The following is a 24,493-nucleotide window of genomic DNA, read 5'->3' as shown; positions in this document are numbered from 1 at the left end:
TGAAACAAGCACTCTGTTAACGAGGAAGATGCAGCCAAAGCTTACATCATTCTATACTCAGAAGGCTTGAAGGATCAATAATGCAAATACAAAGAAGAGAGCTAATGCAAGATCATTTTCACAAGAAAAGCAACCTAAATTTTAATGAAAGAGTGCCAACTTTGAAATCATGATCTTTTAAACACATTCAAAAATGTATAAGAATATTTTTTTGTACTGGGATTTATAAAGGCTTGTATGCTGTAATGCTATTTGTATGAAAAAATTGCATTCAAATACTGAAGCACATATCAAGACATTTTTACACGTAGTTGATAGTTCAAACAAAATGGAGTCCCTGGCACTTGCTCTGATAGCTTGCCCCTCATTTATATTAAATAAGAACTACTAGTATTCAAGGTGTGAGTCTTCACAACAATACTAGCTCTTCTGCAGTGGGTCTCTGAGGCTTTCCTGCTGAATTCTTCCATTTCTATATACATGCTTATCAGAGAAAGGACAAGACCAATCATCTCAGTTGAGTACACAACGCCCAGCTGAGGATCCACCAGGACAGTGGATGCCTCTTGAATTCCATCTTGCAAAATCCACATGCTCCTAAGGAACTGACTGGCCTGTAGAAAGGCAAAAGTCTTGCAAAAATGCAGGTTATGTGTTGCATTAAAAGCTAATAGCATTTATAAATGTTATTTAAAAATTCCCTGTCCAACTGCATTTAAAACACCTCTTCCAGAACAGTATCTCAAAATATTCTACAAACACTAGGAATAAAGTATCCTTACAAGAGCGTATATATTTTGTTATTCTTCGTTTAGAGATGTGAAATTTAAAACCACACTCAAATACTCTTCGATTGTGGCTAATTAAGATAAGTATAATGCTCTTCATTTAGCCATCCAAATAAGATGGTTAATTTTCAGGGGCACCGAGTATTTACAGCTTTCATGTATATCCTAAGTGTGCAGCTTAGTTACTTGAACTGAGCTTTGTAAACAAATACGAGCCAAACTGACACCTTGAGGATCAGCAGGAGTTCCAATTAATGTGAGACCCACTGCTGCTAAAAACTGCCATAGCTACTTTGAATTCAAAGAAGTTCTGACAATTTACACCAGCTAGAGGTCTGATGACTGTAGTTTAAAATATTTATATAAATTGAAAGCTGTTTTGCAGTAAGATATTCCAATTACAGTGTGCAAACATTTCTTGGCCCAAACAATTAAATATATATTTTGCTTGTGAAAAAACAACAGTAGTTGACCTGGGAAGGCAACTCAGCTTGTTTCTTTGCTTTATACAAAGCTTTACTGTAAATAAAAAGCACATAAAATTGTCCCTAGAGTAACTGTTCATATTGGTTCAGTATATAGTCTTTAGTAGCCACAGAAACACTAGCTTCTCCCATCTCTGAGCTATTTTAATTTTCACTAACGACTACCTAATCTTGTTCCTATTGAGCAGTACCACTTTTCAAAGTACAGTTTTTCTTGCTGATTGCAGCATAAGTAGGATTATGAGAACAGGCTGCTGCAGTCCAACACCTGCAACTCAAAATACATGTTTTAAAGGCTTGCGTGAGATTTTTTCAAAGGTGTCTGAGCACCAGTGTAACACTGTCTCCACACTGCAGGAAGTGCTGAGGAATAAGCTTAGCCCATTGCCAACTGCCTCAAAACTGTCTCACCTCAGAGACATTAGGAATCCCGAGCCCTTTATGGTTTTAATACATTTGAAATCGCTGAAAGCACTTACAACAATATTTTAGAATTTGAAATGTGCCAAATGAGCATTTTTAAATACATGTTCCCCAAAAACTTAATGCTTTCAGAAGAGTAACATCCACCCTTGGCATGGCTGACAGAAAACCTTTTGCCTTTTTAGACCTTAGTCAAAGCAGATCTCAACTCAGTTTTGTCGCAGCAGAGTGTTTGGATGCTGTTTCGAGTGCCTCTTCAGTAACTCCTAAATTTAGGGGCCCTTAGCTGAGAGAAAATGGTAGCATTGGCACAGACAGGTAGGGGGTTCATGGCAGGGCACAAGATGTGGTGCGGTGCCAGGCAGCGTTTCCATCAGTACTAGATTAGCACTGCTGAGAGACAGGCAGTACCAGCTTGTGGTGGGGGCCACAGCAGTGAAGCTCTACCACACCTCATGCTGTCCGTCTCCTTTCCTACCTAGACTGCATTAGTGCAGGTCTCTTCAAATGACATTCTGTTATGTTATTCAGGCACATGCCATTGAGACTCCTCAGGTTGCTCCATCCACAAGAAAAAGCCAAATGCTGCAGTTTACTGTCTGCACGAATGATTTATTTGTTTTTCAAGTGGATGACTCGATTTTAAAAGGACTGAAAACATTATTCATCATTACTGATGTTCGCCACTAGATTTAAATTTCATTTCACATAATATCTCAGCCCTATTTGTAAGGTACCTTAATTTTATCTTCTGAATGCCACAGAGTGACTCCTTTCACCCAGAATGAGGCTAGGAAAAATGTTTCTCTTTTGGATGCAATTCAGTGCTTACTGAATACAAATAGGGTGTGGTTTCTCAGAAAGTTGTTCCTTCTTTATATCCATTTGATATCACTGATGGATTACTAGGCAGCCTAGATCACAGACTCTGGCCACCCTACACAAAGGGAGATTTTACTACATCACCATCTTGCAGCACAAAGCAGGTGGCAGCTGTTGCAGCAGCTTCCAAATTTTCACTCCATTCAACATGTCCCAGCAGTGGCAGAAATACTGTACCTTCGACTGAGCATTTCACAGCTTTCATCCACAGGAAGACCCAGGCCTAGGCTGAATCACCTACCCCCAGAAGAAACATTACTGTGACCTCCAAAACCAGTCAGGACTCATTGCTGATGCTTGACACAAACCATGGGAAGTAAAATATCCTTTTGGACTCACTGCAAAAACTAGGTTTCCTGGTTCCTAACCAGCCCCATGTCTCAACGTGCTACATAAATGTATGTTCTATTCAGTGGGTAGCAGGGCAGCTAATATAATAAATACAAGATGTTTCTTAATGCAGTATTGAACATACCTGGCATTTTTTGAGACTGGTTCAAACTTGGAAATATTTGAAGAGATTTCACTATCAGACTTCTCCAATTTTTCATTTATGCCAGGCTGAATCTCACCCTTTATGAACATATAATGATAAGACGAGTAAAATGAACTACATTTCAAATGGTCTTCTCCTGGTATTTTACTCCTTATGATATGTTGCTATATTTTCCTGCTTGCAAACAGCAAGACGTCATAACAGCAACCGATTAATTTGTCAGTTTAAGATTAGTAAATGGCAAGAAAACATCAGGACTCACAATGGAGTGGATTCTACAAGTAAAGATGCTCAACTGAGCATCTCTACATGCCTTTTTCATAAAGTACCTCACTGTCAGCTTAAGATGCTCCATAAATGGTGAGAGAAGTCCTCTATCCTAGCAAACATTTCTGAAATGTCCTCAGAGAAGAATCATGGGTTGCATTTGATCACTCTCAGAGTGACAGAGACATAGTTATCTGTGGCAAGAGCCACAGTAAAGGAAAAAACCTCTTGCCATCTTCTTGGCAGCTGCAGTGGGAAAAAAAAGGTGAACTGGTACTGCTTTTCTTAGGAATTCATGGAATAGCCAGATTCAGCTGAATTCATAAAAAGAAGCATGGCTATCAGGTTGAGGGAGGTGATTCTGCCCCTCTACTCTGTTCTAGTGAGACCCCACCTGGAGTACTGCATTCAGCTCTGGAGTCCTCAGCACAGAAAAGACATGGATCTGTTGGAGTGGGTCTGGAGGGACAGAACATCTCTCCTGAGAGGAAAGGCTGAGAGATTTGGGGTTGTTCATCCCAGAGAAGAGAAGAATCCAGGGAGACCTTCTTGCAGCCTATCAATACTTAAAGGGGGCTTATAAGAAAGATGGGGACAAACTTTTTAGTAGGGCCTGTTGTGACAAGACAATGGTTTTCAACTAAATGAAGGTAGATTCAGACTAGACATAAGGAACACTTTTTTTTGTGGTTTTTTTTTTTTTTAAAAAATGTTCTACCACCAGAGGTAGTAGGTGTCCAATCCCTGGAAACATTCAAGGTCAGGCTGGACAGGTCTTTGAGCAACCTGATCTAGTTGAAGATGTCCTTGCTCACTGAAGGGGGTAGATGACCTTTAAAGGTCCATTCCAATACAAACTATCCTATGATTCTATGAATGTCTGTATTTTCACTTTAGAAACAAACCCAATATTTTAGGTGCTGCTTCCAGTGCACACTAATCTTTCTCCTGTCTGGTTAGACTTTTCAGCCACCAAGTCCCTGTCTCACCTTAACAAGAATGAAGCATGAAATTACTGCAAAGCCAAATGCCATCAGCACACTGCATGGTACTGAAGTGCTGTAATACAAGGAGTCTCTTCATTCATTAACTTTTTCCTAGTAAGGAAAGCAACTCCACATGGGAAAGCTGTAGGGCAAAACTACAGTTTGCTTCTGAGGAAAATCATCCACTGACATCAATGTCCACCAAGTTATTAACATAACATGGCCACTACGTCAAAAACCATTGGCAACACGGAGGAATTAGGATGGATACCTCATTTTTACTTTTGCCAGAAACAGAGTAGTAATTCATAAGATCTGCACAGCTGTTACAGTGTTATCAGATCTAATCTTAGACTGAGAAGAGGCATGAGAGATTTCTGTAACTCTACATGCTTTTTTGTGACTCCATACTGATGTTTTTCAAAAAAAAAGGATTAGAAGGAAGCAGTAAATGGAAAGACTCCTGCTAAGAGATGGCTTCTTAAGCTGTGGTCTAATTATAATGCAAGCACTTTGAAGTTCATTATTTTAATTAGAAGCAGAGACTGAAAGAAAAAACAGGGGGTCCATTCCCTAGGTGAAACTCTAGCTGCAACTGCAATGCAAACAACAAATAATACTGCATAACTAGAGCCTTAGTAAAATGCTGGCTTGTGTTTTGCTTAATGGCAGATCAATACCATACAAATGAAGCAATTACAGTTGTGTCATATAAAGCCTTATTTGGTCAGCAGCCAAAATGGGGATTAACTGGAAGAGTTCCTAGGACTTTCTGTCTGAATATTATCGCAGAAGTTAATGAGGAAGATCTGATAGGCTGAGACAAACATGAACAGTGCCAGCAACCAGACAAGATGGTTGGTCCAATAGTCAGTGTGCTGATAATTAAAATGCCCTGAAGCCAGCTGAACATCAGTCCAAGATCAGGTGAAATTATCAGGCAAGGGCAATCCAATCCCTCTGGCGATCAGCTATATAATGTTGCCACCATTGTACAGCCATGTACACAGCAGCAAATGCAAACACATCAGCAGTCACACCAGCCAGACCAAGCACAGTCACGTCAATACAGTAATACTCATGCTTGTAATGTTTCAAATACAAGCAGCCAGGCTGCAGAGAAAAGACGGTATGGAAATTACTAATAGATCTCTGCAGTGGGTATGGAGATCCAACTAATGTAATTGCTTTTGTCCTGAACACATGCCCACACGCCACTTTTAATAAACAAACTGGCAGGAGTAGAGTCCACTGGTGATGGAGATTCCTCCTATTGCTTTCTAAAGGGAACACAGAACATGTGGCCACAGACCATAGACTGTTTAAGAAACCACTAGCTGAAGTTACATTTTCCTAATTGTTTGCCTCCAAAACAGTTTCTTTGATCAAAGGCACTGAGAAATCTACCATGGGGCTTGTTGTGAGGCACACACCTACATGGATTTGAAATAACCACACAAAGTATGAAGTAGGAATGGACTTTAAATATTCAGAGCACAATAAACACTGTGCTATTAATTTTGACTGTCCCTCTGAGGTTGACAGGCAATTGTCACTACCCTCAATTTGCAAAGGTGAAACTGAAGGGAGAAGGTGAACTGACCTCCTCCAAGACGCCCATGAAACTGGGACAGGATCATAATTAAGCTTATCAGTATGACATGACTTCAGTCAACCACACTTCATTGCTATTCCAAAATCTTTGGGCCTTTTCAGGCAAGTGTTGATACAGAATTTATCCTTCTGGCCTATCAATGGAAATAACTTCCTAGAGACAGACCAAACTTAAACTTCTGTGCACATTCCCTCAACTCAGTCTTTAACCATGACATATTCCTATTATTCCATATACTCTGCCAAAAGTGAGAGACATTCAACTTCAGTGGTCTGACTCCCGTAACAAAAATCTCTTCCACCTTTAGACCCCACTCTTAGCGGTTTCACAAAGGTCCATGCTGTTGGTCACTCAACATCTATATAAGGCTGCTTAGGAAGTTAAGAGCTCTCTTTGCCCTGGCAAAGCAGAGATACTAAAATGCAACTTATTTTAATGAGTTCAGATATTCTCACTCTCTTTTCCAGTGTGAGAATGGGATTTAGATGAGAACAATCTGATTGACTTTTGATTCATAGAAATTGTAACTAAAACCTAGTGATCAGGAACATTTTTTGTACAGTTTGGGAGAAGACCTTCTACTATGTAGAAGTTAAACATCCCTCTCCATAAGCTCCTACGACTTTGCAAATACTCCCGTAGTCCCAGGAGATTGAATGTGATGGCTGAAGATGTCATTTCCATATCCATAATTGTCATAAAAGGATCACAGAGTAGTGCAGTCTGGAAGGCACCTCAGGAGGTGTCTGGTCCAACCTCCTGTTCACACAAGGGTCAGCTCTGAGGTCAGACGAGGCTGCTGAGGGGTTCATCCAGTCACGGTTTGAAAACCTTCAAGGATGGAGACTGCACAATCTCTCTGGACAACCAGTGTCACTGTCAGACTCTTCCTCAGGCAGTCAGGGGAAAAAGTCCTCCTTACATCCAGTCTTAACTTCTCCTGTTTCAGTTTATTCTCACTGTCTCTTACCTTCCTGCCCTGCACTGCTGTGAAGAACCTGGCTCCATCTCCTCAAAGACCCTCCCCCAGGCACTGTGAGATGCTGTTAGGTCCCATCAAAGCCACCTCTGCTCCAGGCTGAACACGCCCAGCTTTCCCAGCCTCTCTTCACAGGGCAGGTGCTCCATCTTGATCACCTTCTACTGAAACTGCTTCAATTTATTGATGTTTTTCTTGAAGGAGGAGGCCAAAAAAAGGATGCAGTATTCTAGATATGGTCTGAAAGTTTGAATTTTATTTGATGCCACAGTATCTTCTCTTGTGGTGTACAAATTGGATGAACTATAAGAATCCTAATTAGAAACTGCCTTGGATAATTGCCCACCATATTAAAGAGATGTCAAAAGCAGCAGCCTGCTTATTTAACTGTGATAGGAAAAGTTCCTAAATCCTCAAGAAACTGTGATGACTTTCTGTTCACTTTCATCGCCTGAGTTTGCATTATTTAAACTCTGCACGAGCAGAAGTAATTGTCAAGTGTTCATGTGGATTTAAAGGAAGAAATATCATTAGCAGGTATAGAATACAATTAAAATAGTATCATATAGTGATTAAAACCTGAGAAGATGGATCTTAGAAAGCGCAGAGCATCTGAATGTGGGCTGGTCCCACAGCTTTGCACACAGGACATCAGCTTTTTAATTAAAACCAGTAAAGAAATGAGCATCAGTCTACATCCTGACTCTTACTGTTTTGTGTTGCAACAAGTAAAAAGCTTTTGTGGAAACCTTCAAATTCAAAGTTTTGCTGAAAATGTAAAAATCTGAAAAATTGCCTAGTAAACTTTTCATTTAGGCACTTGAAATCTGGGTGATTTCTCTAGAAAAGGTTGAGGTTTTCTACAGCAAATAGCTTGCAGATTTCCAAACAGGTCTGATGAGGTTTTTTATAGTCTTGGACTTCTAAGATCCAAATAGATCTGAACCACAAAAATGACAGAGCATAAAATGCTATAAAAAGAATTTCCACACTGCTGTGTGCAAAACCAGGTGCCTACATCCATACCAAGGAAGCCAAAGGTCTCATTCTAAATGTAAAAGCCGCTCTTAACATACAGTTGCAAATTTTGGCTGCACTAAATGGAACTACACAAGCCACAGATCTGAATGAGCCTAACGTGTAATTATGTACGGAGAAAGCCTATTCTGGAGGTACCAGATGAGCTGCCAGATGTTGGGGAAGATCTCACCTGCAGGCCTCGTTCATCCCTGCTGCTAGTAACGGAAGATGCAAGGGATCTGGATCTTCCTGTGCACAGATGCTATTCCTGCTCATGGTGGGGGTAAGGGGAGTGTGTAAAAAAAAATGCTGTCTTTGCTGGGTCCTGGAGGTAGAATTTAATGTGTTTTTTCAGAGTATAATGAACTAACTGAAGTGTAACAATAAAATAGGTCTCTGTATCAGGTCAGGCTTGGATGACTTTCATCCAGTTGACTTTTGGCTTTAAAAAAGTGTAGGGAAAATTGTAGTCAAACTTTGACTACAGAAAACTGCCAATCCTGCCAAAAGCTGTTAAAATAGAATCTCACTCAACAAAAGAGCACACAGCATTGTTTAGCATCATGTGATTTGCTAAAAAATATGGTTAAATAGGATATAAATCCTTTTTCAGGTTTGATTTCAGTTCTTACTCAGTGATTTACTCAGAATGGGAAGCAGAGGAAGGCAGGCTGAAAACAGGAGTAAGGCTTCTAGCTAAAATAATAGAGACACTTGAGCAAATGATATCTAGAGACAGTTGAAAAAAAAAGAGCAGTAGATTTGACTCTACTTCCTACCACACAAAAGGTAAAGCAGTTCAGAGAAATAATTACTGATCAACCACAAGTCACTGTTTTATCATACAATCTTAAATGCTTTTGTCTGAGATACACATATGGCCATTGTTATCTGGAACCTGAACACCTTGGAAACATCTTGCTGATATTTGCAAATAGCCACATTTTGGAGATGTCGTGCCAAAACAAAGCGTATCTTAAATTATATATTAAAATTCCTGAATCTTGTTTTGTGCTTTTTTTCACTGGCAACATCTTTTCACCTTTAGTTCTGTGTTGTCCACTCTCTTCATAATGACTCATTGTGCTGTTACACCAATAATGTTCTCAGCTCGAAGGTACCATGAGAAAGAAAATAAACTTTTCCCCCTAATTTTGGTTTGGGATTTCTCACAAAGCCACGGCTGCATAAAGATTAAATGGCCATTCTGTGTCTCCTGGGAGTCCATCTAGTATTTAATGTCAATTGGAAGTGGGCAGTTTCGCAACTACTACACAAGATTAATCACAAACTGGTTTTTGGGTGCTATTTGTTCCCCAAATGTCAGTTCCACGGAGAGGTATTGTTGCAAGCTGCTGAGATGCCTTTCAGTGGCCTTCTCCCTTGCTTTAGTCCACCTACAATTTACCTGGACAATTATTATCTTAGTGGGATCGGCCTTTTACTTGGCGGGAACTGTACCATCAACTTCAAAGGGTAGATGGTTTGTGCCCTTAATGAACACATATTCTGAGGCCTGGCAGTTTCCTAGGGATTGACACCTAAACAGCCAGACAGTTGTCATGAAAAGAAAAGAGAGAAATAATAACAAGCTGCATTGTTACAATATAATAGTCTACATCTTGCCCTCTGCTGAGCTGCTTTATGAGGGATTGGGGAAATGGCAGGGAAAAGGGCAGGACAAATTTATTTCTGAAGTGCCAAGAAGCAGAGTTTTTTCCTTAGAAGATCTATAGATTGGAACAACCCTTTTGTATCCCACTGGCACACTCTGGGCATTAACACTTGTCAAACCTTGGCAAACATCCAGAAAGTCAGTAAGATGTGTGCACAGCAATGGTATCAGTACTTCTGAGACATTCTGGTCTTCACTGATAGTTTTAGGGAAGTTTATTGTTTATACTAAAATATATGTCCCTTTTTACCTGACAGAGAACAGCCTGACAGATTTCATTTGGACAGATTTGGTATTACAAAACTCCTATACTGCTTGCATCCAAATATTTCTGAAACAGACTAACAAAAAAAAGAACTGTGATTTTTTTTTTGATTACTTCATTTTTTTTCTGATTGTAGAAAAGGACCCTGTTATAAAACTCGTCCTGGTGCTGACTGCCATGAACTGGTTCAAGCAATGCTTTTATATAACAGCACAGAGTTCACATTTAGTCATCACTAAATATGAGAAGACAAAGGCCTTGTATAAATATCTTGTAAAAAATGAAAATAAAGGAAAAAGGTGCCTCATTTTGTTGTTAAACCAATGCTAAAGCTGAAGAGATAGAATGGTAGTTTCACCTTTTATACTGATTATATTGCTAATTAAAAAATACCTATTGTCACTGCAATGTTTAGATAAAAAATTACCTTTCTAGGCAATATTTTACTGTTTCCATGCTCTGTCCTTTCACCCCTGCTCAGAAGCACCTCGTTTCACAACTGTTCTCACTGAAATCCTGGGACATTCCCTGAAGTAAGGAGCAGGATGATACTAGCAGAGAGGTATCAGAATGTGAATCTGACCAAAATGGGAGCTGGGCTTCTTAGAAGAGCTTTGCCTTTCATCAGTTGCTTCCAATGTCATTCACAGCATAGGAAAATAGAAATGGCAACAGAAAAAAGTTCCTGTGACTTTTGTTCTCTCCTCCAGGCCACGAAGAGCTTTGTTCAATTATGAATTCCCCCCCTGAAGTCTGAGGGTGAAAACTTCCTGCAAGTGGCAATGAAGAAATAGGCTCTATGGGGCAAGGTAGATCAGAGATGGCTCTCTGAAATACTTGAAAGATACACTGGTGGGGGCTTTTTTTGCCAGGACAGAGAAAATTCCGTGAGTGCAGCATTGTGGACACTAATGAGTTGTTTTCTTCTGAAGATACAAATGTCAGGAACTCTCTCAATAACAATGCTCTTCACTTCAGCTGGGTGACTTAAGCCTGGGCTATTACACTTTCCTGCCTCTCCATGCAAGAACTGCAAGAAAGGGCAAAACTCCTCCAAGTAGAAGATTTTGCTTAAATACATTTGCTTGTACAGCTTGAAATGGAGCTCATTAGCCATCATCAAATTTTCCTCTTTTTTATTGTACTCTTTTTGTATGGGGAAGACCCTTATCTTGACTAAAAATTATGAAATTAATCCAATGGGCACTGCTAGGGAACAGAGCAAGCTGGGATTCTGATCTCTGTTCTCAAGGCTTTACTTTTCCTTTTAAAACAGATACTCTGTTTTTAGACAGAAATAATCCATGTAACCAAAACTAAGCATGCCTCCCAGGCTCAGCTGAAAGAACAACTTGCTAACATTCATTGCCAGGCTCTCTTTTCACTGATCTTCTTTTGACCCCTGACTTTTACATTCCTGGCTAAGCAGTGACCCACTCTCTGCCTTTTTACCTAGTAAATGTTATTTTCACTTGACAGAAAACCCAACAAGCTCTGAAAGATCTGACCTGCTGAAGAAATATTCAGGTTATAAGATCTGTCACTGAATGGGTAATGGGGTGGTAATTCAAGCCTTGTTATGTCTACAGTGAAGGGAAGAATATTATGTAAAGTCATACAGTATGATCTACACCATCAGTCGAACAGGATAATGTTTACAATATGCATAAAATGTTACAGATCACATTCTAGTTCTGAAATAATTTTGTATCACAGAAAGAAATGACCTTGTAAAATCTTGGTAAGTGAAACTCCTGATTAAAATCCTGTTCTTGCAAATATCAACAGACCACCCCATAACTATGCAAGGGTTTTCATTTTCTCCACTGCCCCTTGCTTTAAGAAAACAGCGGACAAACTCAGTAATTTCACATCACTCAAACCTCCATTATTCACCAGTTGCCTCTAGATCTTCTCTACATCAAACATAAATAACACCAGTTTCTAGCTCCTGCAGTGCTCTGCTGAAATGATTGCTTCTGTGGATAACACACACATTATGGGCAAGACCAGCCACTCTGGCAGAAGAGAAACATGTGAAAAAGCCCTGAACCTGCTTCCTCTGCATCTCTCCTCATTGTGAAGGTCCCTTGTCTTCAGAATGATGTGGGGTGGTCTCTGGATGCCAGTGTTGCCAGATGCAGGACAGCTAGCCAGCAGAGGAAATACCCAGTCTTCTCTCTGAATTACCAGAGCAGTGCTCAAAAGCATGCAGGGCACAGACCTCACCACGGTGACCCAAGCGTACATTACCTTTGCTTATTCCTGTGCCTTTCTAGAAACAGGAACACACAAATACAGCCACAATGCAGTAAACAATGCACAGAAACATCACAAGCTAGAATAGCTACATCGTGATATCGGTTAAAAAAAAAATTAAAAAATCTATGTGAAAACTGAACAATATAGGTACACCAAAGCACGGTCCAGGGAAATGCTTACTTTATGATACAACACAACTTGAACAAGGAAGCTTCACTCATGGGAAAAGTCCATTTTTAAGAAGATTCATGGATTTCCACAGTACAAAACCTTTGAAAAATGCTACTGAAAGAAGTCCTCTGTTCTAAATGAACTTTGACTCTGTAAGTAATTTGGGTGGTCAGCCCAAACTTTTTCCTAGCTGTCCTCTTATTCAGAAGGAATGCGTGAATATCATTCCCATTTTGTACACACAAATCCAATTTTACAGAAACTATAAGAAATCAGAGAATGCCAGAATCTTTGTTGGAAACATTTTTATCTATCCTTATAGGCGACTACTGTGTAATGTCTCTGATTCTTTTCCCACAGAGCTTGGTGCTTGGTGTGAATTATCAGTTCACTGATCTACAAAACTAGAGAAAAAGGAGAACTGGGGTATATATCAGAAATATATATTAAGTTCACAATAAACAGCTTTGACAGTGAATGATGATCTGGAAATTTCTTCCACGATAAGCTCCTTATACTCTGGTCTCTGAAAACATCAAGGATAGAACTTGATAAAAAGTTTAATGGTAACCTTTGAAAAAATTATACTATCAGATTTACTCTTATTTTCCCAAGCTGGTTTCAGGTCAATGAAAAACACGTGCTCCCAAAAAGATTAGAGAATATCCCATCCTACGTAAGGTCTGCCAAAAATTTGTAGGAACAAGCATGCATTACCAAAATAAGTTCTCCTTCAGCACTACATTTCTAACTAAGGAACCATACCAGATAAAACCTTGAAAAGCAAAGGTAACATTGTCAGCTCTAGTACCACATTGAAACGAAGCAATGAACGAACAGCAATTTTAGAGATTTACCTCAGGAAAACAAGGACTAGATTAAGTCACTGAGATCAAGATGGTAGTTTATAAAACCCATGCACACAAGTCTCCCTCCATAAGATCTTTACCTTATTCACATAAACTCACGTTTTGTCAAGAAAAAGTCCCCTCCACCAGAGATCCCTCATTTTTAGGGTGAATCTCCTTCAGGTATCACACAATTACATACAACAGGAGAACCCATACAACCTTGACAGGGCACTGCTGGGATGCCTTCTGCACCCCAAGCACTCTTCACAGCACTCATTTTTTGCAAGGGATGGAAACTAAAATCCATACCTTCACTCACGTACTTCGCAATTCACACAAGTCGCTAGAATGATCAAAAATTACATCTGCACCCCCTGCTTCACTTCCCACATTTCCCACCTCATGTTAATACAAACACAGTAACAAATGGATAAAGAACTGGCACCTCAGTCAGTGTAAAGAGTCAGTTCATGTCACCAGCTGTCACACTGCAAAGAACCAGCAGGTATCACCATGTGGACCTTTCTGCCTTCCTCTCCACAACATAAAGAATTCCTCCTAAAGTCAAACTGGAGCTATTTCTTCACTATGCAAAAAGAATAGAGACTTGAATGATGATATATAGAATCCAAGATTTGTATCTATAAACAACTGTAATTGAAACAGTGGGATTTTAATATAGCTCTGGATTTCATCATGTTGATAAACAACCAGCACCCATGTCTAAAATGCATCAACACATCTATTCACAACAGTTTTTAATTATTTAGCTAGATGTAATCCTGCCACTCTCATCTGTCTGGACTCAAAATTTTCTCACCAGACATTCATGACCTGAGCAGGTTTTGCTCATCCACGCTGCGTACTGTTGGCTGCAGGACAGGACAGCCAGATGTCCTTAGTTAAAACAGTCGTAGATACAATGGCAACAACTAAATTTTTAGCCCAACCAGTCATTCACCTTTAAATCAAACAACTTCAAGGTACAAAAAGTAGAAAACGCTTTTAGTGTACCTTTAAGACAATATTGCTCCTACTTCCCTTTCCATAACCTCTTAGAATGGAAAACTCTTTCATGTTTACCACTATTCAAACTTGTTTATGGTGCCTACGTATCTAAAACAGAAAAGCAGAGGCATGCAAAGCACAGGATTTGAGTAGTACAAGATCTCCAGGTGTTGCCCTCTAGAAACACAGACTACTGCAAGTGGCAAGACAGATGAGCCAGGGGTGATTCGCAGCGGCCTGAAGTCCGGCCATGAGAACGTTTTTAAATGACAACACATTTACAAAGGCAGGTCTTGCTAAGCAGACAAGCAGAACTCTTAACCACCTTTGAAAACACCACCTTTGAAGAAAAAAACCTCATTAATTCACACTGATTACTACACAGCAGTTTGGGAAGGATACCTACCGTGGTAGGAGGAAACAATAAGGACAGCTGGGTAGTACCATGACAGAAACTCAATCTGTGCTGTGAGAAGGGCCTTTGCCCTCAATCCCACATTCCTTCTCAAATATGCCAGTCTTTTACAACATTATATAGAAATGAATATCACTGAAAAGGAAGGAAGGAAGGAGACACACATGATGTGTAATGTGGTACTGCCTGGTGGGCATAAAAGAAAAACACATCAGGCATTTCCCATTCTCCTCCATCCAGTGATATGCATGAATCCTACCACTGCACCAGCACTGAGAAAACATCATTCCAATTAGCCAGTAGGTACTGGTTGAACACTGCAGGAGTGTAGCATGGAACCCAGTAAGGAAGAGCTTCAAATTAAAATCCACTACCCTGCTCATGAGTAGGGTCATGAGCAACAGAGAGACCAGTCTCTGGATCACTCTGACAGGTGGATTTCATCTGCATGAGTGAAAAGTGATGGGTATGTGCTCTGTAATGAACATGAGCCCAGTGATGTGATGGCAGGAAACCATCGCTAGCCCTATGCTACAGGACAAACTCTGATTTAGACTACCCCACTTTCTGTCAGTGTCAGATGTGTGAAAATATATGGTCTGTTTTTCCATACACTCGCATCAATTTATGCAGCTGTTAGTATATTTTCAGTGAAAAAACTCATGATTTATAATCACTGTAAGTAGGAGGAGGATTAAGACTAAAACATGTCTAGTGAAATAGGTGTTCAAAGAGTTTAGTGAATAATTTTATATTAATAATTCATTTGAAAAAAATGGTATTTTTCCCTAGTCCTGAACAGCCGAAGAATAGAGTGTGAATGTTTAACATTTATATGCTACTTGCAATTAGCTGTGAACTACATCAAACAATTTGTGGCCTACACAGAACTCAGATAGGTAACTATGATTATTAAATAAAATATAAGATTTACAACTCCCATTGCAAAGTGTGTCTTTTGAGTAATTAATGTAAGGAGCTTAGCTAGTGTGTCCCTTCATGGATTTCAAACTGCATGTTCAATATTTGCAATTATCTGTGCAGGCAGCAGGTACGTAAGTCATCTGATCAGTAACAGAAACACTACCATGTGGGATGCAGTCAAAAGAGCAAACCCAGCAAATTCTACAATTGCAAACAATTCAGAAAATACTGAAGCATGCAGTTAAAATTTACAGCTGAGTCGTTTCTGATCAAAAGCACAGGGGTAGGAAGCTTTTCCCCTCTTCAATAAGCACTACTGTCTATAGACATACATGGAACAGGCAGTATGAATGTGAGGTATTGATTGTTCTTTATTTTTGTGCAGAACATTAAGCATGTTGCTTAATGTTTTTAATAGGTAAGCAGCACTGATGTGCTGCCTGAGATCTGTCACTAGGGCTGGAGGAAAAATAGGGTGCAGCAGGAGAACGAGCACCTTAGCGCATGTGAACGAAACGCTCGGGAAAGGCATGGATATGGACATCCAGTCGAGACAGCTTGAAAGAAGATTTGGTCCAATTTTCAGGATATCCCCTATTCCCTTTTTTGAAACATGTTTGAAGGTAGGATGTGAAAAATCAAATGCTTTTGATCACACCACCCTTATGATAGCTGCTGACCCCCAGTTAGACCAAACTGGTGTCAATGAAACATGAGAGCTTGGTCTCTAGCTGGGATGGAACCAGGATTTCAGACTTGGTCCTTACAATCACGGTTGTACCCTTCTTCTCTGTTCTTATTAAACTGTCGTACTAGGCCCTCTTTCTTCTAAATCCTTTGGGTCTTGTCCCCATTACTCCAAGATATTTTTATCAAGCCAACTGAAAAAAATCTGAAATAAGCCCAAATTTGACACAAACCAAATTCCACTGGTAACTAGTGGACATTATAACAGGTTTGTTGGTGTTGGACACTGCAGAAAAAAGTGAGAGGGACCGAAGAGCACCCTAAAGCATGCTCAACAACCCACTGCTATGATATATATGACAGAAGCTAAAGTGATTCCTAAAAAGTCTGCCCTAGCTTTGGCACAGTAAAGCATGACGGTGTCAGCAATGGGCGTTTCCTTGCTATGGGACAGCAGCTCCACCAAACTGCAGTGCTGCCTACAGCTTCTAGGTTGTCTGAAACACTGGGCAACAGACAGCAATCTATTAGAAATATAAATAAAAAATAAGTGCTTTGAAAATATACCCAGATAATAGATCAGCCTCTCCTAGTATCTGCTGTCTTATACCTTTAATAAACCCATGAGTTCTGGACATGTTTTTCTTTAATATTTTTATTGCTGTTATTTTCCCTCTCTCACCTCCTGATGTTCTCTTACTACTTCATTCAGCAGTGAAGGTGGCAGGTTTTAAACCTGAGAGGTACAGAATGTTAACAACCAAAAATTCATATTCAGTCACTGAAATGACTGGCCTGATCTTCCCCTGCACATACAAATCTTTTGCTGTGAATGCAAGTGATTCTGATGATACTCCTATTCCCATCCGTGTAAAACAGTTAAGGCTATTGAGGTTTGTGATATTGTCTACAGGTTAAACCCGTGAGTTAAGAGTGAGCCTAGTAATCTGCACAGTGGTAATGATGTCACCTCTGCGGTCACAGATGTAGACAGGTACCTCTTTAATTATTTCCTGCATAGAACTATGGCTCCATCTATGCTTGCAACTCCACCCTTCAACTCACTTTGTCTCTGTGAATATATTTCATCCGAGCCTGCTGTAATCCCTTATCACAAGCACAAATTGGAGAAGTGGGGTGCTGGTCACTTCACAGGCCACTCCTTCTCTCCTAACACACATGTGCCCTATCACTGTAGGACTCCACAGGCCACACTCCCTCAATCTGCTAGTTGCTCTTTTAAAGAAAATTGGCAAGTCTACCAGAGGAAAAAGGCCAGTTTTGTTTGCCTTAAACATTAAAGACAACACAGTGGTAAATACTGCCAATTTTAACACAGAACTAGTACCTTCATTTCTGTTTCACTGACAATTTGGATGAAAAGGAGTCTGTGAATCAAAAACGCTCCTACTTGACTGAGTATGTCTGATACCATGATAAACTAAATACTGGTGAGTTTGAAGGCAGTACTGAAATGCATAATGCTAGAAACACAAACTTTTTTTTTCTAAATAAGAAGGTGCTTTGACAAAAAGTACTTTAATGAAGTTGCTTTGATGAAGGACTAATTGCCTCCAGGTGATGGCATTTGAAAAAAGATGTTACAGGCAGCTTCTTAGTCAGAAATTAGCAGCCAAAACCAATAAACAAAAGATAAAATGTAGGCATATTATTGATGCACATACTAATGCAGATAATGTAGGCATAATAGTGCTATAAACGGTTGAATTTGGTGAAAGCTGATGAAATAGCTGATGTTAATTCTATTGAGGCTGACTTCAAGTAGCTAGTGTTCAACCAGTTTGGTTTTTATATGGCCTTGAAAGATATGCCAACTCTAACTGCTAAATCCGTATCACAATTAGAAATGGTTACCTTTGTTGATCAAAAAAATATGAAATGGAAGAAAAGAAAAATAACATACCATGTTCACACACAAAACAAAAAGAGCTATATCAGGGACATCAGGGAAGGTGGAATACTATAACAACACATTTTATATTGTTATACTATTCCACCCACCTTAATGGAGAACCCTTCGGTGTGGCTACGCCATAGCCTTTCGAATCCAGATTTCCTCCCACTTTCATGGTGTCACATGGCTTTCGTTGCTCAATGTATTCATTCATGGTGGACTCCAGCAGGAAGGCAAACTTGCCCTTGGATTTGCGGACACGAGCTACTCCCTCTGCAGTAGTCCTAGTGAACACTGATGGCTCAGCTGATTTCATGTAGGTCCACATCTTTTCATACACTGCTATTTTTGATCTCTGGAGAAAATTAAAAAGAAGTTAGAACAAAAGAATATTGTAACATTTAAGAATGGCACTGTTCAAAATAAAATCAATCATACTTCATTTTTCAAAAAACTGGGGTTGGGAAAATCATACTTGGATAAGGATTTTCTTTGAATTCCATGATTATTTTAAAAGAAACAAGAAATACCAATACTATATAATCAGATAATATTTTTAGGTCCAGTTAGCCTCTAGAAGTCACAATAAAATAACTGCAAAGCTAAGACCTGAATTTGCTGATAGATAAAGGCAGTTCACACAGTCAAAGTGTTGTGAAGTGTGTTTTAGGGAATTATGTATGAATTACATATGAAGTAGATATCCACAATAAAAGTGTATGTGAAAGAGATACAGCAAAATAATCTCCCCATAAATACTGAGCTGAATCCTGAAGTATTTTGCAGCTCTAATATCTATTTCTTACACCATCAAAACCACAGTGGCTTAAGTAAGGTTTCTGCTTTCATAATTCAAGAGTCCAGAATCCATTGCATTCAATTTACATTCAGAAAGGCTGCACAACATTTTAAGACATGGTTCACAATAAAAGATGGAAACAGCAAATTGGACCAAATATGCTAGTAAAGGAAACAAAATGCCCTAAGCACTTATCTTAAAGAAGTATTAGGTATGTTTTTAGAACCACAGTATCAGTGGATTTATTTTAAAGACTCTGATCCTGCCAGTAATTGAGTAAGAAATGTGCTTGCTCAGAGAATGTGCAAGAATTCATGGCTCAGAGAGCATTAGTTGGAAATTTTCCTGTCTGGGAATGCATAGTCTAACCACAAGTAACAACTTAAGCAAAAATAAAACAATAAAAAATAAAAGCACATAAATATTTTCATTGAAAGAAAAAAAGGAAATGCTGTCAGGCTGAGAAGCTTCCCATGCTCATTAGCTTCACTCAACAACTCCTTTGCTTCCTCCAGCAAGAGGGATACATACATGCACACCAGCAGTGCATCAGCCGAACACTACACAGTGTTTTTATTTAATAACAGATGACACTTGTCTTCTCTTATGCATTCTGCAAAAAGTACTTTATAACACAATGCTCAAGTCAGCTTTTACTTGAGTCAACAGTGGTTTTCAGCTAAGCAGGATTTGGTCTACGAGCCCATTCCAACACAGTGCTGAGCACTCCAGGAAAATGTTCATTACTATAAATCCCCAAAACAAAGGGCCTTAGAACATTTAAACTAATATCCAATTCTATAAACTAGGTATTATTTAAATACACAATGGCTTCAAAAAGCCTGCAACTGAGCCTCTGTATAGGTAAAAGTAATTTCCCCGAAGCGCTTCTTTTTACCAATTACTGGATGATTGTATTATTACTTAGAAAGTAATTTGTTAGGGAAGGAGGTTTCACTTGAAAGTAAGTGGCATTTAACCAGAAATGCTCAATAAAAATACCATATAGCAGAACATCATAAATTATCCTTGCTTTTTTAGCTTGTCTATATGCATCATTTTATCTTTCTGTCAAATACAGTACAATTTAAATTAATAACAGCTATGCATGTTCACAATCACATTCTGCCTCGTCACACTCTCTTTCCACTGTAGTCATAGTTACTTTTTCATTTATATAATAGTGGCTGAGAGCAGAGCATAAGCTAAGACACCTATGTATTCTTTTTGCTTTACACTGATATAATTTCATAGATTTAAATTTACAGAAAGAAAAGAAGTGCAAGAGAGCAGTAATGAATCAGCCATCACTTCAAGAATATTTATTTACCTTTGTATGCTTGCACTTCCAATCATTTTTTACATCTTAACATCTACATCATCAGACTCTTTATAAAGTAAGCGTATACTAGGTCACTTTCCTTTAAAACTAAAAACATGCAGCACATAAAATAGCTCTATTAATAAGAGGAAACAATGCCCTAAATCAGCTTAAAAAGGTTGATTTAAAGCTATTTTTTTTAGGATTTAGTTTCTTTTGCCCATCAAGAGACAAAAAAATACTCAAAGTCTAACCAGATATTTGCTCTGTAAGAACATTTTCTTCTCCCAAACTTCCATTTGTTAACATTCAATTTCTACGTGTCAACTCAGAATGAAAACTGAAGAGTGAGCCAACAGATATTCTTTATTATTATATGAGGAAACATTGCAGCTTTCCCTTGCAGTCAGCGAAACTAGGATAATTTTCATTTAGGACTTTTCTGAGTAGGACTGCTAAAACAAAGTTATTTTCACCTTGAGCAAGCTGCTCAGAAAATGCAACTCTCACTAAGAAACTCAAAGCCTTCTTTTTCTTAAAATGACCCTTCTCTTTTCTGTTTGCAATCCCAAATTAAAACAGACTGAAAAGCTGTTTAGAGTTTCTGATATTTTCATCAGAAAGGATCAAATGATGAGAAACTGTCCTGAAGGCTCATCTTCAGCCAGGTATCAATCACTGACAGAAAAGTTACTCATGACTCTAATTACAAAAGTGATGATGTTTGCTTCCAACCACACAAAATGTTAGACCTGGCAAACAAGTCTTCTTGTTATTGTTTCAGGGTGGGTCTTAATTTATGTATTATGAAAAGAGTGTGCCCAGGTGGTCAAGAAGCCTATGGTATCCTGGCTTGCATAAGAAATATTTCAGCCAGGAGGGACAGGGAAGGGATCTGACCCCTGTACTCGGCACTGGTGAGGCCGCACCTCGATTCCTGTGTTCAGTTTTGGGCCCCTCACTACAAAAAGGACATTGAATGACTCGAGCGTGTCCAGAGAAGGGCAACGGAGCTGGTGCAGGGTCTGGAGCACAGGTTGTACAGGGAGAGGTTGAGGGAACTGGGGGGGTTTAGTCTGGAGAAGAGGAGGCTGAGGGGAGACCTCATTGCCCTCTGCAGCTCCCTGAAAGGAGGGTGCAGAGAGCTGGGGATGAGCCTCTTTAACCAAGTAACAAGCGATAGGACAAGAGGGAATGGCCTCAAGTTGCACCAGGGAAGGTTTAGACTAGATATTAGGAATCATTTCTTTCCAGAAGGGGTTGTTGGGCGTTGGAATGGGCTGCCCAGGGAGGTGGTGGAGTCCCCATCCCTGGAGGTGTTTAAGAGTCAGGTTGACATAGCACTGAGGGATCTGGTGTAGTTGGGAACTGTCAGTGTTAGATTGACGGTTGGACTGGATGATCTTCAAGGTCTTTTCTAACCTAGACGATTCTGTGATTCTGAGTGTTTGGGCAAATATTTTCTGTCAATGATATTTTATCTTTGTCCCTGGTTTGTGAAAAATATTTTTAGAAATAGCACATGTATTATCATTAACAATCACCACAGTGTTGCAGAGATTAGAAACCATTTGATAACATGGCCTCAATTGCACCATTTTTAAAAAGTGATAAACACAGTTTAAATCTTGATAAAGCTTCAAATATTGCATATGCAACTACATTTAATATTTGTAGCTACTTTTAATGTTTCCCTTTGTATTTTGAAAGAAAGGAAAAAATATAAAGAACATTGATTTTCTTTCTTTTTTCTTCTAACCCTTTAAGATTAAAGCAAAAGAATGGATGTCATTACAGAGGACAAAGAAGATCTCTCTTTAAGGAGAGATCTTCACAAAATACTGATTAAAAAAAAAAAAAGCATCTGTATTTACAGGATAATTTAAATGAATCATGAAATTTTTGTGACCAAGATTGTTCTTATGTCAAAAGACCTGACCTCATTACTTCAAAACAATTGCTTGTATGAGCATTTTGAAACTCTTAAGAAAAAACCCCATTCCTTCATTCTTTACTATTTCCATGATAATCAATTTTTGCATCATCACTAAAAAAACTGCAAGCACTGGATACTCCTGAAAATGCAACAACTTAATAAATCCAAAGTTAAATAAATCTGCCTGGTCCTCAGCATCACGTTTTTAACTATCATCACAGCTTCATTCTAGTTGACAGGAACTATTTATATTCAGATATTGTCATTACCACCTCAGGTTGTGATGGACTGAAACTGGGATTGCCAGAATTAAATATCTAACCTTCCACAAACTGACCTAAAGGAGAATTAATGGGTTAAGCATAGATGAATATAAATAATGAGTACTGAGGGATTATATAGGAAATCTACCCATCTCAGGATCAAACTATTTTGATTCTCAGACAAGCCTCCTATATCTTAATGCCACCATTTTTGTAGATGTTTGATGTGAAATCAGGGCTTCTAGGGCCCACAAGCTGCGTTTGTACCTCTTGAGGTAAAAATAAAGCTCCCAGAGAGCATCTGTAGTGTCCTATTTAGGTGTATACCAAAACCCTGGCTCTAGAAGAAGACACGTCTAAGTAGAATCCTGTTGCTGAACTGTATCCATTAAAAAATGATGCACCAAGTACCCTAGACATTTCAGTGGGATCCCTCTAGAGTTTATGCAGAGGAAGATACTTTAAAAGGTGATTTATTTCAAGACAACACACTTGTCCTATACAGGATACACAGAGGTGCTTGCTTTCTCCAGTGTCTATAGAAGAAATCTTGAAAACTAGCTTAGATTAAACTCCTTGGACAGCTTCATTGAAGCCTTAACCACTGTGTGCTGGTTAAGTGCCATTTATATCTTATGAGGCATCACCTTTTTACATCTAACAGAAACTATTTGCATGTTCTATGGGGATATCTCTCAGAATAAAAAGATTATTTCACTACAGATCTTTAGGGGGTCACTCAGCAGCTGCCCTTGAAATGATACTGTCTGTAGTTCACAAATCCCATCCATAATTTTGTTAATGAATTTCTGATTTCAGTTTGGCCAAACTGAAAACAGCCAAGGTGCATGGGAATATCTAACACAGAACAGCTCCCTTTCAATTAGACTATAATAAGAAAGTATCACTCCATCTCCTTTTCTTCTAAAAATGCCTTAAACTTCACCTTTCAGATAAATAATGCTCCTAAACTGTGTAATTTCCAGGGAAGGATTACCGTCTCACAGCATTTATTCAGAGCCATGTTCAAACCCTAAACTCACACATATTCAGTCTGCTAGGCTTAACTTTCATCTGCTAGAAACATGAAATAAATAAAGCAGGGGGGGCTGTTTATTATGTATTCCTTGTGATGTCCAGATTCCCTGTTTTCCAGCTGGCAAATGATGAGGATTACCAACCACACTAACACAGGAAAGCAAATGAAAATGAAGTAATCAATACAGACAGCACAGACATATGAATGGCTATTTAGGTTATTTCTTAATGCTCTAACCACATATCCCCAAGACATATTTTCTCTTTATTATTAATCTGAAAAGTCAAAAAATTAAAAAATGAATTTCCTGCCCACCACCCAAGACCCTAAAGCAAAATGCACACAGCCAAATCCATAAGCATAACAAAACCTGCAAGACTCCATGTTCATCATCATAGGCTTTCAATGCTGCACATTTTAGTACTGTAGCTTCAGATGAATCAATAGGGCAATGCTGCTTTAATTATCACTGGCTTCAGTGTCCCTCAGGGCACCTCTTTTGCCCAATATGACAGGATCAATAAGCTTTCCATGAATTAAAATAGCTGAAAACAACAAATGGTGTTGTGGGGGTAAAAATGTAGCTGAAATATTGCAGCAGTTACACACTGTATCACACATAATTGCAAAGTAACTTTTTTTCACACTTCCAAGCATCTTATAAGAGCATTCGCTAGGGAGAGCTGCTCTCATGGACATGCCAACTTACTCGGAAGAACTCTTTGGTTGACCCTGAGTCCAGTGTCCCATAAGCAATTTCGGTTTGTTTGGCAAGGTCTTCTGCACTTTCTATGGGCGAGACCATTCGCTCAACAGTCAAGAAAGCAGCAAGGTTAGCAGTGTAGGATGAAATAATGATGAGCGTGAAGAACCACCAGACACCTCCAACAATGCGACCTGAGAGGGATCTAAACATGAATAAGATAATGCACATTTTCCTGTCTCTTAAGCCATGAAGAAAGAGAGAGAAAGAGAGAAGGCACCATTATTCCTGAACATGTATCATTAACAGTCAATGGGA

General features: G+C 39.1%; 1 protein-coding gene across 5 annotated transcripts in view; it reads right to left on the bottom strand.

The window, feature by feature from the left end:
- Positions 1 to 24,493, bottom strand: part of GRIA4 (glutamate ionotropic receptor AMPA type subunit 4) — a 238,583-nt gene that overhangs the window by 23,911 nt on the left and 190,179 nt on the right. For all 5 annotated transcript variants that reach the window (XM_026860541.1, XM_026860550.1, XM_026860559.1 and 2 more), the window contains 2 exons: positions 24,182 to 24,380; positions 18,222 to 18,469 (listed from right to left, as the gene is read on the bottom strand). In XM_026860541.1, coding sequence (XP_026716342.1) covers positions 18,222 to 18,469; positions 24,182 to 24,380 — 447 coding nt within the window. The remainder of the gene's footprint in view (positions 1 to 18,221; positions 18,470 to 24,181; positions 24,381 to 24,493) is intronic.

This window comes from Athene cunicularia, assembly GCF_003259725.1.
Source record: "Athene cunicularia isolate RWA chromosome 1 unlocalized genomic scaffold, athCun1 chr1_part1, whole genome shotgun sequence".
NCBI classification, from domain to species: Eukaryota; Metazoa; Chordata; class Aves; order Strigiformes; family Strigidae; genus Athene; species Athene cunicularia.
This window is presented reverse-complemented; position numbering and strand designations above follow the sequence as displayed.